We start from the raw sequence: 18402 nt of genomic DNA, 5'->3' as shown, positions 1-18402 counted from the left end.
GACAGATTGCCCAAGATGAAAGCGAGTCACCACTTTCGGTAGAAAGGAAGGACGAGGCCGAAGGACAACCTTGACCGGATGAACAGATAGAAAAGGAGGCTTGGACGATAGAGCCTGGAGCTCACTCACCCGTCTAGCCGAGGTGATGGCTACCAGGAAAGCAGTCTTAAGCCTCAGAAGACGAAGAGGACAATTGTGAAGAGGCTCAAAGGGAGCGCACATCAGAAATGTGAGAACAAGATTCAAGTCCCACTGAGGCATTACGAAAGGAACAGGAGGGAACGTATGAGTAATGCCTTTAAGAAAGCGTTGAACCACAGGGGACTTGAAAAGAGAAGGCTGATCAGGAAGCCGTAAGAAGGCAGAGAGGGCAGCAAGATAACCTTTCAAGGTGCCCAGGGCAGAGCCCTGCCGGGCCAAAGAAAGAAGAAAGAGGAGAACCTCAGAAAGTGGGGCGGAAAGGGGATCCACAGCCTTTGCTGTGCACCATGCCACAAATTTGTTCCACCGGCAGGCGTATACCGTCTTTGTGGAGGGACGCCTGGCTGCCAGAATGATATCACAGACTTCAGGAGACAAGTCAAATGGCATCAACTGCCGCCGCTCAATCTCCACGCATGGAGGTGGAGGCTGGACAGGTTCGGGTGTAGGACCGTCCCCTGCTGCTGCGACAGAAGATCCTCCCGAAGGGGCAGACGTATCGGAGGATCGGTCAACATACTGAGTAGCTCGGGATACCAGTACCTTCGTGCCCAATCCGGAGCCACCAAGATGACTTGGGCCCGGTCGTGCCTGATCTTCTTCAGCACTCTGGGCAGAAGTGGTATAGGCGGAAAGGCGTACAACAGACCGCAACTCCACTCGTGACGAAAAGCGTCGCCAAGCGAGTGCCGCCTTGGAAATTCCAACGCGCAGAACTGCTGACATTGCGCGTTCTCTTCGGTGGCGAATAGATCTAACCAAGGCTCTCCCCACTGCTGAAAGAGACCTTGCGCCACTTCGGAGTTCAGATGCCATTCGTGATCCATCATGCACCGGCGGCTGAGTTCGTCTGCTCTGGCGTTCAGAGAGCCCGCCAGATGTTGAACAACTAGGGTGACGCCCTGGTGTTCCAGCCACGTCCAGAGGCGCAGAGCCTCCTGACAAAGGGTCCATGACCCCACCCCGCCCTGTTTGTTGCAATACCACATGGTGGTGGTGTTGTCCGTGAACACCTGCACGACACTTCCCCTGACAGAGGGAAGGAAGGCTTTCAGTGCAAGTCGGATCGCTCTCAACTCAAACAGGTTGATGTGGAGGCGAGACTCCGCCGGAGACCAGAGGCCTCTGATCTCCGCCTCTCCCATATGGCCACCCCATCCCAGGAGGGACGCATCCGTCACTACGACATGCTCCGGTTGGGGAAGGGAGAGGCTCTTGCCCGTGACCCAATCGCGGTCCGTGAGCCACCACTGCAACTGCTGTGCAGTGCCCTCCGAGATCAAGACATGGTCGGACAGGTTGCCGTGATGCTGGGCCCACTGAAACTTCAGGTCCCACTGCAGAGCCCGCATGCGCCGCCTGGCGTGATGCACTAGTAGGATGCAGGAGGCCATCAGCCCCAGAAGCCGCAACACTAGCCTGACCGAAACCCAGGATAGAGGCCAAAAGATGGGAATCAGGCCTGAATATCCCGGACCCGCTGTTCCGGCGGATAGACCCAGAACTGCGCCGAATCGAGAACCGCTCCGATGAAGAGGAGCTTCTGAGAGGGACTCAGGTGTGACTTCGGTACGTTGATGGAAAACCCCAGCAAATGCAGGAGATCCGCCGTAGTCTGGAGGTGGGAGACGACTGCCTGGGGCGAGCCCGCCTTCAACAACCAGTCGTCGAGATAGGGGAAGACTGGAACCCCTGATCTGCGCAGATGAGCTGCGACCACCGCCATCACTTTCGTGAACACCCGAGGGGCACTGGTGAGGCCGAAGGGGAGCACGGTGAACTGAAAGTGCTCCTGGCCCACCGTGAACCGCAGGTAACGCCGGTGGGCCGGCAGGACGGGGATATGGAAATATGCGTCCTGCAAGTCCAACGCTACCATCCAATCTCCAGGGTCGAGGGCAGCTAGAACCTGAGCCAAAGTCAACATTTTGAACAGTTCCTTCCGGAGGAAGGCATTGACGTTCCTGAGGTCCAAGATAGGGTGTAGGCCCCCTTTGCCCTTCTTGGGAACCAGAAAGTAGTGGGAATAACCACCACGACCTACTTCTGGGCTCGGAACGCGCTCGACGGCCTCTTTGGCCAAGAGGGCCGAAACTTCCCCTCACAGAAGATTCAAATGATCCTCCGAGATACGGTGGTGCTGCGGTGACATGGCTGGAGGGGTCGTCTCGAAGGGGAGGGAGTAGCCCCTTCGGACGATTTGCAGCACCCACCTGTCCGAAGTGATGGTACGCCAGTGGAGCAGGTGATGGCGAACTCTGCCTCCCACTGGCGATGAATGGGCCTGAAAGCTCGGACTAGGAAGGCTTTGAGGCGGATGCTGCCGGGGTGGATGTAGACTGACCGCGTCGTCCTCCAGAACCGCCTCGGCGGAAACCACGTCCGCGACCGCGTGCAGGTTGGGTCTGCGGCCGGTGGCTCTGCGGACGTGAGGAGGTGCACCTTCCTTGGCCACGAAAGGGGCAAAAAGCGGAAGCTTGCGGCCGCGGGGCCGAACGGCCCAAGGACGTGGCCGTAGCCCGGGAGTCCTTAAAGCGAGCCAGCGCACTGTCCGCTTTCTCACCAAAAAGGCGAGCGCCATCAAAGGGCATGTCCATGAGAGTGCTCTGGACATCCCCCGAAAAGGACGTGGACCGCAGCCAGGAGTGACGCCGAAGCGCCACCGTGGTGGAAATCGCCCTACCCAGCGAGTCCATGGTGTCAAGTCCACACCGGCTTGCATGGCGCGCTGCATCCCTCCCATCGGCCAGAGCCTGGGAAAGTCATGTCCGGGCCTCCTCCGGGCACAGGGGCAGCACGTCCTCCACCGTATCCCACAGAGAGTGGGAGAAACGGTCCAAGAGATAGGCGGTGTTTAAAGACCGCAGGCCTAAACTGAGGGAGGAGAACAGTTTCTTGCCAAACTGTTCCAGTCTCTTGGAATCCCGGTCCGGAGGAGCGGACGGGAAGGAGGTTTGGGAGGTAGAGGCCTGGATACCCAGGCTCTCGGGGGTGGGGTGTTGCGACAGAAAACTGGGGTCGCCCGGAGCAGGGCAGTGGCGCCTGGCGACATTTCTATCCACAGGAGGAACTGTGGAGGGCTTGGACCAGGTGCCCTGGAGAACGTCAGTGAGGGCCTCATTGAATGGCAGCAGAGGCTCAGTGGAGCTTGCTGCAGACTGAAGCACCTCAGTGAGGATGTTAGTCCTCACAGCCACGGCAGGCGCTCAAGCCCGAGGGCCGCGCCCGCCTTGCGCAGCACCACGGAAAAAGCAGCACCCTCCTCCGAAGCCACAGTCGGAGGAGAGATGAATCCAGTGTCGGGTGAGGTATCCAGACCACTGGCCTCCCCCAGTTCATCTGCCCAGTCCTGTGACAGTTGAGCCTGAACGGCCATAGGGTCATCGGACCCCTCCCAGTCGCCCCCGTCATCCGATTCCTGGTAAACAGGTGGAATGATCGGAGCCGGACGATAGACATAGTGAGTCTCGAGCGGCGTCGGATGCGGCGTCGGTTCCGGACAGGGGCTGAACCGGGGAACAACGTCGACCGGAGTCGGCGTCGGGGGTGGAACCGGAGTCGGCGCCGGCGGAGGAGGCGTGACGAGGTCGACCGGCGTCGACGGGGGCCCAGGCATGGGCCCCTCGGGGACCTGCGGCGTCGGGCCGGAGCCTCCAACGGCGCCGGGGCCGGAGCCGCCGGCGCGCAAGGTCGCCCAGTCGAGTCCGTGGGGCCCGAAGGTGCCCCGGCGGGCGTCGACGGCGGAGGTAGTTTCCTCATGGCCGAGAGGAAGGTACCGATCTCCGCCGGCGTCGCGTCAGTCCCAGGGACCGGCGGGTATGGGGACGTGCGCGGCGCCTGCGGCTCCTGCGGAGCCGCGGGGGTGGAACCACCCTGACCCTCGGCCGAGTCGCGCGACCGGCGAGGGGAGTCCAAAGAGCGGTGTCGCCTCTTGGACTTCTTAAATCGCTTGGACTTACCCGAAGACTTCGAGCCAGACGAGCGATGACGTCTGTCGCGGCTCCGCGACCGATCCTTGGACCTCCTCCTGGACCGAGATCGAGAAGGGCGCGGAGCCGAGTGTCGGAGCTCGAGAAGCTTACGGGACCGCTCCCGCCTAGCTTTCGAGGTCAGGGCCTTGCAGTCGGAGCACGAGTCCGCGTCGTGGTCGAGGCCCAAACAGTAAAAGCACCGGCGGTGGTGATCGGTCACCGACATCAGTCGGTGGCAATCGTCGCAAGCCTTGAACCCAGGCATCCTACCGGCACGAGATGTCGATTGACAAGGATCAAAATATTTAGTCAAAAAAGACTAAAAGGGGTAGCTCTCCCGGATCGGCGCTTACTGGCGCGGAAAAAAGAAGAACTGACGTCAGCGCGCGAGGGCGGCGTCTAAGTACTCCGACGACGTCATTACGGTGCACGACGCCAACAACGGACGCGGAGCCGCAGACGACGCCTAGCGACGCGCAAGGGGTATTGCTGACGAAAAATCTTCCGGATCCAGTCTGACGCCTGGGGATATTCTAAGGTGAGGAATCTAACTAACGTGTTTCTTTCAGATACAGCATTTCATTTCAGATTAGCGCAAGTAAAAGTAAGTGAAACCAGTATTTATAGTGACTATTAGGCCAGGGTTTAAGCCAAGGGTAAGGCCCTGCCGTTCCAGCCTCCTGGCATGGGAGCCAGAGCATTGCACACAGTGCCCGCCCGGCGCCAGTGGCATGAATGCTCGGGCCTCTGACACCATGACCGTCACCACGCGCATTGGTTTATTTCATTACTTACTGGTTACTGCTGGTGGCACTGCCTTCATTAAGAGGCCTGCTGCTGCTTCTAAGTGCCTGCCTCGATGTTGAGGTGACTCTTGCAGTGCATGTGTACCGGGGCGTGGTCCCTGGAATGAAAAAAAGTTACGCATGCTGCCGCAGGCCCCTATCCCCATGGAACCAAATAGAGCCCAATCAGTGGCCCGCCCACCGGCAATACTGAACTGAAGGCAAATTGAATCGCATGCATGGCCAATGGATTTATTATTAGGCTTGCTATCTCAGCAGCACAGCAACATTCTTCTTCACCGAGGGACTATGGAGACTGCAACAGAGTTTGAACAACACTGCAGTAAGTCAGTCTCAATTATATTTGACACTTGACGTACAGACTGCAGTGCAGTCGTGTTGTTGTTGTGAGTTTGCAGTGGCAGTGTGGACCTGGCCCTGATAAATAAGTGCCGGTGCTAAGCACCGGCACAAATTAAGCACTGGAAGAAATACAGAAATCTACATCAAGACAATGAGTTTGTAGATACAATTGTGCACAAGGTCACAGATAAACTGCATAACAGTGACTTGCATGACAATAAATGTGATATGCTTTACAGACATGAATTTTCTTTTCCCCAATTAATTTTACTTGTGATTCATGAGCCGGTTTTCAACCATCCGCGTAGGGATGTACACCATGGTCAACTTTGGGTGGAGTGGGAGAAGGGTCGTCTGCTGACCCAACTGTGCTCCAGTAACCACCACTGCAGATCTTTTGCAGTATCTTCAGAGGTCTGGACACGGTCAGAGAGGTCCCCTTGATGTTGGGCCAAATGAGTCTTCAGAGCCCACTGCAGAGCCCGCACATACCACCTAGCATCCTTGGCCAGCTAGATGCAGGAGGCCATCAGTCTCAGTAGCCCCAGAGTAGACCTCAGTGCAAGACAGGATCTAAGATCAAGATCATAGGCAGAATGTTTTGGACTCTCTTTTTCAGAGGGGAAAGGCACAAAAAGCAACCGTACCCAGAATCGCTCTGAAGAAGAGTGTCTGAGGTTTGTCATGTGTGACTTCTGCACGTTGATCGTGAACTCAAAAGAGAACAGGAGGTTCACAGAGGTCTGGAGGTGGTTGACAACTGCTTGGGTTGAACCTGCTTATAGACAGCCTGTCATCAAGGTAGGGGAAGACTGGGACCCCTGACCTCAGAAGGTGTGCTACTAGCACTGCCCTCACTTTCTTGAACACCTAGAGGGCACTTCTGAGGCCAAAGGGGAGCACAGGGAACTGAAAATGCTCCTGTCCCATCCAAACTGCAGGTAGCGTCAACGGACCTGCAATCAGAGTATACGGATATAGGTATCATGTAGGTCTAACCATCTAGTCTCCAGGGTTGAGGGTAGAAAATACCAAGTTCAGTGTAAGTATCTCCCAGAGGAAGGTGTTGAGAGGGTGCAGGTATAAAATAGGACTAAGACCTCAGTCCTTCCTCGGGCCAAAAAGTATTGGGATGAACAAGCTGCTGTAAGACAGACAAATGGTCCTCCATCAGCCGCTTTGGGGATGGTAGAAGGTGCGGTGGAGTGGCAATGCAGGGCAAGCTGTACCCCTGCCGGAACCACCTATCTGACATGATGCTCTGCCAACAAAGCAAGAATCATCAGAACATGCATCCAACTGGGTGGCTGTGCTCAACTAAGGGCATGGTAAAGGGTTTTGGCAGGTGGGGATGCCGGAGAGGTTGGTGGGAGTATCAGGAGAGGGATGGGCAGTGGACTGAGTGGCTTGCAGGGGCAGTGGGCACTGGAGCCACAAACCTGCGATGCACTATGCTGGGGCGTAATTTGCTGACAGTATAGGGTACCTCTGTCAAAAATGCAAAAGGAACTGTAGGAGTAATATGGTTGGCGAATGGGGCAGATAATCCCAGGGAGTATACTGTGGCCCTGCTCTCCTTGAACCGCTGAAGAGCGGAATCTGCCCTGGCCCCAAACAGGCAAGACCAGTCAAAGTGTATGTGCGTAAGGGAGGATTGGAAATCGCTTTAAAACCCAGTTGACTGTAGCCAGGCGTGCAGTCAATGGAGACACTGGCACAAATGGCCCGTCCAATGAAAGGACATAGGTCTTTTGGGAAACCTGGGAAGACCTGAGGCATCGAATCCCAAAGAGAGGGATAATAGCAGCCCAACAGGCAGTTGGCTTCACAGACCTCACGGCCAATCTGGTGGAAGAACAAACCCTCTTCCCAAAGGTCCTTACATGTTTGGACTTCTATCGGGGGGAGTAGTTGCGAAGGTATTCAGGTGGTAGACTTGTAGATTCCTGCATCCGTAAAACTTTCATAGGAGGGGTGCTGAGACAAAAATGAGGGGTCACATGGGGCAGGGCAGTAGCATCTACCATTCTGGTGATTTTCCCGGGGGGTGGGGTTTAGGGAAGAGACCTTATTGCAAGGTTTGGGCCAAACCCCCAAAGGATATCTTTAATTTCTTCATTGAAGTGCAGGAAGGGTTCGGTGGATGTTTGCCCATACTGGAGCACTTTCATCAGGACATTAGTTTTGGCCTCTAAAGTGGGGAGATGGAGGTCAAGAACTTTGGCTGCTCTACTCATAACCATTGCGTAAGAAGCGCTCTCCTCAGTGGCATGAGCAGGGCATGGGAGAAGGCCAAATAAAGGAAACTATCAAGGTCACTGGCTACTTGAAGTTCATCACGCAAATTTTCCTCATGATATGGTTGCCCTATTTCATCATCTGAATCATAATCATTGTTTGAATCCATGCCAAATAAGGAACGCCAACGTATGCGTTCTTCCTTGTGGAGCTGGCAAGTTCAGTGGCTGAGGTGGCATTTCAAGGAAGCAGAGAGCAGTCACGGTAGAGGTCATAGCAGAGAAGACTTGGAGTCAGAGAGTCCAATGAGCACCTGATCCTCTGCCATTGATGAAGTCAGCATTTGTGTCAAGGCTCTGGGAACCGTCCCGGAACATGGCATCAGAGGGGAAGTCAAAACTCGAGCCAAAAGAGGACCAGCGGTGGATTCAGAGGGTCTAACTGGTGCAGAGGGTGAACCCATCTGAGGCACCCCATAGTGATGGCCTCTTACCTTCTTGGGGCCCAAAGGTGCACCAGAGTGATTTGGTAAGGATCCAAATAGTCTATCTACTTTGGTGTCACAGATGGCCCCTGGGACTCAGGTTGTGCGAAGGCAACTTGCAGGCCAGGCTCCGACGTCAAGCAACTTTGGGAGCGAGATTGAGAGTCATGGTGACACCCTTGCGCTTGCTCAGGAGTATATGAGTAGCAGTAAGGGGCTGAGTCAAGGGCAGTTTTTTTTTTCTCGACTTACCCGAAGACTTGAGAGTACCACCACGACCGACCTCAGGAATGACTCCTGCAACTTCTGGATAGAGAACAGGACAGGCCCGTTGACTTAGACCAGTCCCGTCAAAACTTTTTATAAACCAGTAATGCCTCCACGAAAGACAACTAAAAAGCCAGTGTTGGGGAATGGCGACGCTGAGTGTCTGAATGGTCCATGGTACGAGACATTTTCATCTATGGTTAAGAAGAGGACTTCTCTTTTCTATGGAGCTTTTCATCAGGGGATCATCTGAAGGGCCAGTTTGAGGGCCTATTTACAGGCGCGAGCCATGAAGTTCTCTTGGGTTCATGAGTCACACGTCAAGGGATCGTAATAAGACCTCAGGATCCATCGGCAAATTTTGGGGGGGGGGGGGGGGGGGGGGGGGTTGGACAGGGACAATCACCTGCAAAAACACTGGCAGGGTGGTTTTCATTATTCCTTTGTTGGCGTTTTCTTTTTTTTTTTTTAGCTAACCACATTTCTGCTTAACCTGTCTTGACGTTGCCACTGCTGAACCATTTTCTGGTGGAGCCAGCTTACAACAGGAAAAAAATGGTGATTGCTACTCATTCATAACTAGGCCCCTTTGTGTCCATTAGTGACCACCTGGCCTGGGACCAGGGGCTAGACACACTGGCGATAAAAACATAGCAGCGAATGTCTTTTTTTTTTTTTTACATCATTTGAACTAAATAATTAAGTTACTTAGGCACTCACACCTAGGAACAAAATTCATACCATCCAAATGCCAAGTGTTTTGAAAAAACTATTTCCTCTAGTTTTATGCAGCAGCTTTCCCAAGGTCACATTAGGCCATACAGGAACGTATTTTTTTGAAGACAGCACACAATGTTTAGGTATTAATGACTCATAGTGGGCCGAGGACTGTGTACCCATTAGGGAAGAACTTGTTCTGCCTTACTGAAGTTCCAATGGAAACATTTCACGTAAGATAAAAAATGTCTATAATCAAGAGACATCATTTTTCATGCCTGATTAAGAAATGATAAATTGTCTACCTTCACTGGTCATGGTAATAAAAATGATATATTCTTCCCACCAAAAAACTAAACCAATATAAATTAAAATTTTAGAAGCCTCTTACCTTGTCGAAGTGTAATCTGACCATTTTTGGAGACTCCAATCTTTGTATTGTCAATTGAGCCAGGAGGTTCTGAACAGAGAACACAAAATAAAATTCATATTATTCTTGCACATAATTTGTTTAATATCTGGATATGTTAAACACAGACATCTCCTTTTAAATAAATCAATTGTATAAATATTTATCATTGTGACAATTTATTACACTGGCCATTCAGCTTTAACTGTGCAGTAGCGTTTTCAGACTATGCAAAAAAAGTCCTTACATTGTGGTACTTATTTGATGAAATACATCAGGCAAAGCACACTGATTGAGTTTTATGAGAACATGCTTTATCTTGTTGAAATTGGAGCCATTTTCCTTCCAACAAAAAGGGGCATTAGCTGGCCATACTCCACTTTGCCAGCTGTAGTGCAAGTGTTGTTCATATACACATATGTACAAGTGGACAGCAGCAGTGTAAGCTTCACTGACACTTCCGCCTCCCCCATCTTACATGACAGCAGGGAAGCACTGCACACTAAGTCAGAATGGATTTAAGGTCCTCTAATCAGCAAAGAAGTCTGCTGGAATGACATGTTGGCCAACCACCTTAGATATTTTTTTTAAATCTATGGGATCCTGCGCATCACAGACGGTTAAAAAAAAAAAGATCCATGGATGGGGCACTACTTTTGCTTTGTGGGGAATACATGATGTTCAAGGACATCAAGAAATTAAAACTTTACCCTAGAAACCAACATAGTTGTTGTAATTCAACATGGCACACTGATGGATTTACTCACCACTATCTTTGGCCTTGACAAATCCTTCCCATTCTCTGAACCACTGCATGCTGATGCAGTAAATGACTGCAGGCGACTCCTCTTCTTGGAATGCTTTGTTTAGCTGAAAACAACAACGCAATATCAAATTAAACTATAAACCACTGCAAAGTCTTCATTCATTTGTAGATTCTCAGTTAATACACTCTCAGCTTAAGAGGAAAAAATGATCAAAATATATCTATTATAATCTTACTAGCAATTAAATCCAGACATGCGATGGATCATATTAAATAAACATGATGCAGGAATTTCAACCTAACTGGAGAACTAGAATGATCATATGGGAGGGACGAGGCCTGGGCGGCATGAAGTCGTGGTGTAATTGCAGCGCTCCTGACTCCGTGTGAACACCTATCCTGGCGGTCAAGAGACCACTGTTGCTACACGAACGAGCCGGCACCTCTGGGGAGCCCAAGGGAATGAATAAATGGTCGCGGAACCTGAGAAGGAGCTTCAACTGACCAGGAGACTACCCCGGGTTGGCGGTGTGAAGAAAAAGATGGCAGATGCCATGTAGTGATCGCAGCACCCTGACAACCCAGACCTGGCAGTGAAACGCCCAAAGGAGTGCAGGTGTCCAGCAGAGGACTCTCCTTAAGGCGTGGCCTCCCCAGAAGCTGCCAGACACATGACCCCTAGTGCGAGGGAATGAGGACAAGGACTGGAGACTGCAGGCATGAGAAAGGCCGCTGTAGACCTTAATCAGGGCTCAGAGCTGAAGTGGTGTGTGGGGACACAGAGGCGGATCCCCTCCCTCGTATTTTCTGGTGTGGAGAACCTAGCTATATAGCCCCCAGCAGTGAGGACACGAGACCCCAGATGAAGAAAAGGGCCCTTGAAGTAAACGTTACTTACCTTCGGTAACGATGTATCTGGAAGAGACTATTCTAGCCGCAGATTCCTTAACGTAGAATTATACCCAGGCCGTTAACGTAGAATTATACCCAGGCGTGAGACTGGACCCGGAAAACTTTCTTGCCCAGCATCTCTGCGCCGGGGGGCGGTACCACGCGACTCCGTCTCGACGTCCTCCGCGGGCGTGACGTCAGCGAGGTCACATAAGCCCCACCCGGCGCGCTGACGTCAGTTTGCTTCGGAGAACTTTTCAGCGCCACAACGCAGAGCCATCACAATAAAACTTAGGAGAGCATGGGAACAGTGTGCGAAAAAACCAGAGAAACAAAATAGAGAGAAACAAAAGGTGAGAAACAGCACCAGGTGGCACTAAGGCACCAGAAGGTGACAACAGGAGGCCAGAGCAGGAAAAGAGCAGAGCATCACTCTGAGGAACAACTGTGCAAGCCAAGGCGAAAGCACCAGGTTGCAGTAAAGCACCAGAAGGCCAGAGCAGCGAAGCCATAGGCAGAAATGCATAAGCACCACTCCGTGGAACCACCTTGCAAGCCAAGGCAAGAGCTTTCCTGGGGGCACGAGCATGTGAAAGCACCGTGACAGAAAGAGAGAGAGAGAGAGAGCCACAACCACAAGGGGAGGGGCCACAAGTCCGGAACAGAGTAGCAACAGCAATCCATCCCCAGACCACACCGCCAAGGATGGCCATACCTCCTGAAAGGAGCAGGAGGTCAAATGACAGGGAATCCATCCGCAGACTACAGTGCCAAGGAGGCTCATAACCTCTGAAAAGAGTAGGAAGTCAAAGGACAGGTAAAAGAACTCCCAACGAAGAAGACAACAGAGGGAAAGAGCAAAAGTAGGCCCACACGCTGGAGAGAAACCAGCTGGAGGGATGCCTGACCGGAAGAAAACGAAGAGGACACCCACAGAAGACAAGTCACCCAGAGGGAGGCGACTGCAGAAACCCAAGCAGAGGGTCCTCGCAGAACGGGGAGGAAGGGCGGGTTGTGAAGGAATCTGCGGCTAAAATCTTCTCTACCAGATACATCGTTACCGAAGGTAAGTAACTTTTACATCTGATAGAGACTACTAGCCGCAGATTCCTTAACGTAGAATAGATACCCTAGCCATACCCAGAAGGGAGGAGGGCCTGCGAGAGAGCCTCCCCACCAGGAGAGACACAGGGCCCCAGCAGGAGACATTTCACAGGGACAAGAAGGGAAAGGCCAGGAAATCCTAAACCCAACCAAGGGAGAACCGCCCAACACCCCGCAGGGGTAGACAGCGCCCTAAAAGCCTCAAGGAACACAAGGACCACCTCAACCCATAGGGAGAAGAGGTAGAACCGGAGGCAGGGCCCACCTGAAGAAACACATACACAGTGACAGAAAGAGCTGTACACACCCCAGCCGCAAGCAGCGGACAAGGCAGGGACGGTTGCACCGCCAAAAGTCCAGACGGAAGAAGAAGAGCACAAGAAAATGCTTCAAAGGCCACAACGGTGTAGTAGAACAAGAGGCCAGCACTTGCATGCACAGCCAGCAGCAGACAACACCATGGAACGGTGCACCCAGGACAAGCTAGGCGCCAGCCAAAGGCAGAGGCCAGGAAGGGCCAAGAAGGGCCAGGACACGCCCCAAGGGAGGGGCCGGCACACACTGACCCACAAATGAAGTGGAACCAGGCATATAGAAAGAGAGAGAGGGGGACGGACCAAGCCGTCCACCAGAACACGAAAACCAGGGAAACCAGTCCCCCCCTGGAACACCAGACAGAGGACCAAGGCGGACAAAGGCAAAACCGCTACAACGCAATGCCGCAGACAGCAGGCCGGACTACGCTAGCGACACAGCGATCCAGGAGAAGGACGGACCGGGGCGCCACGCAAGCTATTCCAAAACCATCAGCAAGAACATCGCACCTGCGACATACCGTGACGCCACGGAGAGCAGAAGCCCGAAGGACGACCACACCTCCCCAGCACAGGATAGAGCTATATAATAGCTGCCAGTACCCCACATAGGGTATGTTACATCCCAGAACATGGGAACCCTCTTAGGAAACAATTTCCGCAGCAGAGGACACACAGAAAAACCTGCGGAGAAAACCGCAGATGTCTTGCCAAGCAGCCAATAAAAGAATACACAGATGGCCTAATCTCAGGCCGTACACAGCTTACAAACCGCCAAAACCACAAGTCAAACAAGGGCTGGACCAGCAGCCAACAGCACCAAAAGTCCTAACAAAAGGACCTGAAGGCACATCAACCACACAAAACAGACAACCGGGGCTACTCACTACACCAGAACCCTGATGAAGGACCTCCAGAAGATGATCTGTGGGGAAACAGGCAGCTGGATCGCCCATGCGCAGGATCCCCGCAGCCGTGTAAACAGCCCGAGCGAAGGCAGCACTCGCTTTCCATAGGGCCCCGCGGTGGGGAAAGCAGTTCCTCTGTGGGCGACGGCTGCAAGCGGCCGTCCCCCAGCCCAACCGGTGGAAGGAAAGGCCAAGCCCGAAACGGGGGAGGGTGGGCCGATGAATGGGGAACCTGAGGCGCCTCCGGCGAAGACTGCGGGCGCGGTGACGGCGAAGAGCCGTCCTTAGAGGATGCCGGGGAAAAGGCCACGTCGCGACGACCCGTCTCCGGAGAAGATGAAACCAACAACCGCCGAATCTCTGGAGAAGAGGGGGCGTCCGAAGACGAATCAATGACCTGACGTCGGCCCAGTGCCGTAGAGTCCGGCACCGTAGAGTCCGCCACCGGAGTCAGGTCAACGTCGACTGGCGCCGAAGGGGACGCCGGAACGACCTCCGCCACAACGCGCGGCGCAGGAGACTGAGGCGGGGACGGAGCCGGAGCGGCTAAGGAACGGCGCCGGAAAGGCGTCGACTCGACCTCCGGTGAGGCAGCCACCTGCATGGAGGGACGAGAGGGGCCCGGGGACATGCCCTGACCCCAGCGGCGCCGCCAGGGCCAGCAGCCGCCGGCGCCTGAGCGGCGTCAACGTGGCCTCAGACAAGGAAACCGCCTGCCCAGAGGACCAAGGGGGACTCGAGGACACGCCCGAGCCCCAGCAACCTCCCGCGACACCACAGGGACCCCCGTGGGGGTTTGCGGCGAGGCAGAGGCACCGTGGTCCGAAGGAGGGAGCCCTGAAGGGCCGCACCCCGATGGCACCATATCCTCCGAACCTGGATCTGAACCTGTCGGTGCCGGAGCCGCCGGCGACATCGCAGGAGTCCCCGCATGCGGCAAGTGATCCGCAGACGTCCCAGGAAGAGAAGGAGAAGAAGGAAGAGCCAACGAGGCCTGCAAGGCCGCCGCATAGGCCTCCATCTGGGCTCTGGTCACCCCCGTGCCGGGGAACGGCGGATAGGGTGGCGACACGCAGGGCCGCACCACCCACGGAGAATCCACGCCCCCAACAGGCCGGGGATTGGGCTCAGGGACAAACTGCGACACTTGCCAACAGGTGAGTGACACCCTTGCGGCCTGGGAGAGGGACAATTTCAGAGACGGAAGTGGCGGGTCTTGAAGCCTTCTGCAGGGGACGGGCGTGGCGACGACGCAGACCGGGACATGCATGCCGCAAGGAGTTTCATCCGGCGCTCCCGCTGTGACTTTGGCTTCATTTGCTGACATGCCTCGCCGTCCGTGGAGTCGTGGTGCTCCCCCATACACCACATGCAGATGGGATGGGGATCCGTCGCCGACATCTGGTGCGCGCAAGACGAGCACGTCTTAAAGCCCGAAGGCATTCGCACACTGTTCTCAAGAAAATAGCGTAAAAGTGGAAAAAGAAGGCCTGAAACAGGCCAGGGACAAGATCTGGATCCGCGGATCTGGATCCGCGTTGCACGCGGAAAAGAAGAAAACTGACGTCAGCGCGCCGGGATGTGGCTTATGTTACCTCGCTGACGTCACACCCGCGGAGGACGTCAGGGCGAAGTCGCGTGGTACCGCCCCCCGGCGCGCAGAGATGCTGGGCAAGAAAGTTTTCCGGGTCCAGTCTCACGCCTAGGGATAATTCTAGGTTAATAAATCTGCGGCTAGTAGTCTTTATCGGATTGGGCCAGCAGTACAGCAGAGAGACATGATCCTTCCACAAAGGACCACAGGGATACCTGGATGAGATTGGGTTCTAGTCCACAACAAGGCTATATCCCATCAAGCAGAAGGGACACCATGGGGCAATGAAAGGGACGCAAGCCCTACAGGGACCATGAAGAAGGAGACAGAAACAAGGGGTGTGATCACGCCCGGGGTCCAGAAGCAGAGCTGGTCTGGATTGGGAGCACCACGGGTGCATGTGGCGCATCCAGCAGGTAGATGAGAACCGCAGAACCCACTGCTGCCTGACTCAGCCAAGGACCGGAGGCAGCCCCACTGCTGAATGCATCCCCAAATACTGCTACTGACTAGGGCGGACAGTCTATGGCCAATTGGCCCATAATCAGCCAACATCTCCAAGATGGTGATGCCCAAGGTTCACAAACTCGCCCCAGGAAAGCCCCGGCCACAATGCAACAGAGACCAATCGATGGGAACACCAACTGAGTGAGACTGGGCGCACATACAACGACCATATTAGCGGCCAGACAGGATACCAAGGTGACCTTGGAATATAAACTAGAGAAGGTGGCACTGGAAACGGCTGTACTAAGAGCCGATCACAAAAAGCTCACGGAGAGGGCGACAGAGTGGAAGCCGATCTGCTATAGGTGAAAGCAGACATCCAAGACCACACCACCCACATACAAGCCCTGGAGAAGGAGATATGCAAACTGAGGGGGGCGAGTGGCCGACGCCGAGGGGAGTTCTTGTCGTACCAATTTCCATCTGGTCGGCCTTACTAAGGGGGAGGAAAGGCCCAGCATGTAATTATTCCTGGAAGACTGGCTGGCATATGTGGTGCTAGACAAGAAAGCCTCACGCTGGCTCACGGTAGAACGGGCACATAGAGTATTGAGCAGGCCACCACAACCAAGGACACCACCGTGAGTTACAGTGGCAAGGCTATTTAATTTCTGGGACAGAGGTGCTATTTTACAGTAAGCGAGGGCACATGGCTCCTAGTGGGTTAAAGGGAGCCAAATCCACATTTACCCGGACTACACCACTGCAGTATAATGGTAAAGGGAGATATTTATTCTGGTGAAACTACACCTACGCCAAATGGGCCTCTCATATGCCATGCTGTTCCCTGCAAAGCTTAGAATTAAAATATGATACCGCACACTTCTTAACAGTGGTGGAGTTGAGGGAATGGCTGAAATGTCAGGGTCATCCACTACCAGAAGATGAAGACCCACAAGATAGTAGGAACATAGGAGAAGGCCCAGACCCCGGAAACTCACCATGTGGGCCTCCACTAAAGACCAAGCTAAAATGGAGACCCAGATAAAGTGGTGGCGGACTGCTCAATGGACACCACAAACGGCTGGGAGACCCTCCCCCAAGAGCAAGAAACCACCAACGAGGAGGAGGCACAGCTGTGGGATTAGGTAGACAGAGTGACACCACCCAGGGTCACACCAATGACAGCAGATGAGGTCATTTGACTGGGGAGAGGGCACGAGGAGGACAACGATTCACTCACTGATCGGTAGCAGCGGCACAGACCACAGTACTAAGTACCAAGCTGTTGCATGCGACAGCCCCGCACAGAGGAAGAGACAACTCCCGAAACAAGGGATAGACACACGTGGCAGTAGTTCATTATGTTGGGGAAGCCGGCAGTTTGAAGGATGCAGCACGGTAAGGTAGGGTGAGTGTTGTGTGACCAGTTAAATTACACAGTAGGACACAATGCACGGGGAAGGAGGGGCCGATCGGGGTGGCAACAAGCACAACCCAGAGCAAGGAGAGGCACGTGAAAACAGAGACTCAACGCCACAAACATGACGACCCATACATTGAAATTACTGACACTGAATGTTGATGGCCTTGGCAGCAACAGAAAGAGAGGCCTTGTGATGAAGACCCTCAATAAATATGCTGCAGAGTTGGTCTCCTCCAGGAAACACACATGAAAGGCAACTACTACACTGCCTCACCCATAGGGAAATACACTGTACTGAGCCATGTGGAGTACAGGATCCAGGTAGTAAAACTTCTACTTACGAAATACACTCCTTTTCACGTCACCAGGAAATAGGCAGACTGACTGGACAGCGATTCTGGGTGAATGGGAGGGGAGACAATGGCACTGGTGAAAGTTTATGTCCCACCAGGGCTATAGTCAGCTACACTGGACTCAATTAGCAGACTACTCTCTGAATTACCACAGGTGCTCACTGTAATGGGAGGAATCTTCAACATGACCCTAGATGCAGAAATTGATCCACCTGCCAGCAGAGGGGTATCTGCTTGTGCAGGGACACTGCACCACTTTACACAAGCATTAGGAATGGGGTACATCTGGAGGACACTGCACAGCCCTGTGAGGGAATATTCCTACTACTCGGGGGCACACAACTACTCTCACATTGATTATTACTTCACACCACAGAACACCCTGCACAGATTCATGGAGGCAGAATACCTAGTATGAGGGATCTCCGACCACTTCCAACTTAGCATCCACCTTGAAACCCGGAGACCGAAGGGAGGGGGAATAGCAGAGGGAGGCCTGGCGCCTCTCCCATAAGAAGATCGTAGACAATCTAGGGGAGGCCACTAAACACTATTTCGAGGATGACACTAACACAGTAAGAGAGACGCCCACACTGTATGAGGCCTATAAGGCTACGGTGCGCGGACTGATTATTTAAGGTGAAGTGGGGGCCAAATGGACCATGGAAGCGAAGAATGATGATTTGCAGGGGGAACTACTGGTGATGGAGAGCAAATATATGTGGCCACGACACAAAGCCTGTATGACACAGAAGCAGGAGGAATATTGAGCAAAGGTAATTAAGGCAATTATACGCACCTATATCACTCAACAGAAATGCATATACGAAGTAGGAGATGAGGCAGAAAAGCTTCTGGCCTGGCTCAGCACCATGAAGCGAGAGAGGAATTATATATCCATGCTCATGGGCCAAGATGACTCGCCAATGCATGGCAGCGAGGTCACAGCGGACTCTTTAGCAGAATATATGGAGGCATTTTATGCCGCGAAACCCCATAGGCAAGATAAAGCTCTGCAGTAGTTCATTCATGATTGCCCCTGCAGTCAGCTAGAGAGACACAGGGCCCATGATCTAGAAACCTTCAACGTTCGGTATGGGAGGGGGGGCATTGCCCTGCCCAATGTAAAGAAATACTACAAAGCAGCTCAGGTGGGAGTCATTA

The 18402-nt window shown here is 53.6% G+C and overlaps 1 protein-coding gene across 5 annotated transcripts in view; it reads right to left on the bottom strand.

Moving 5' to 3' along the window:
* Window positions 1–18402, bottom strand: part of USP33 (ubiquitin specific peptidase 33) — a 407644-nt gene that overhangs the window by 60358 nt on the left and 328884 nt on the right. For all 5 annotated transcript variants that reach the window (XM_085602029.1, XM_085602031.1, XM_085602030.1 and 2 more), the window contains 2 exons: window positions 10203–10305; window positions 9418–9486 (listed from right to left, as the gene is read on the bottom strand). In XM_085602029.1, coding sequence (XP_085458155.1) covers window positions 9418–9486; window positions 10203–10305 — 172 coding nt within the window. The remainder of the gene's footprint in view (window positions 1–9417; window positions 9487–10202; window positions 10306–18402) is intronic.

Source organism: Triturus cristatus, chromosome 4_2 (assembly GCF_964204655.1).
Source record: "Triturus cristatus chromosome 4_2, aTriCri1.1, whole genome shotgun sequence".
Classification (NCBI taxonomy): Eukaryota; Metazoa; Chordata; class Amphibia; order Caudata; family Salamandridae; genus Triturus; species Triturus cristatus.
This window is presented reverse-complemented; position numbering and strand designations above follow the sequence as displayed.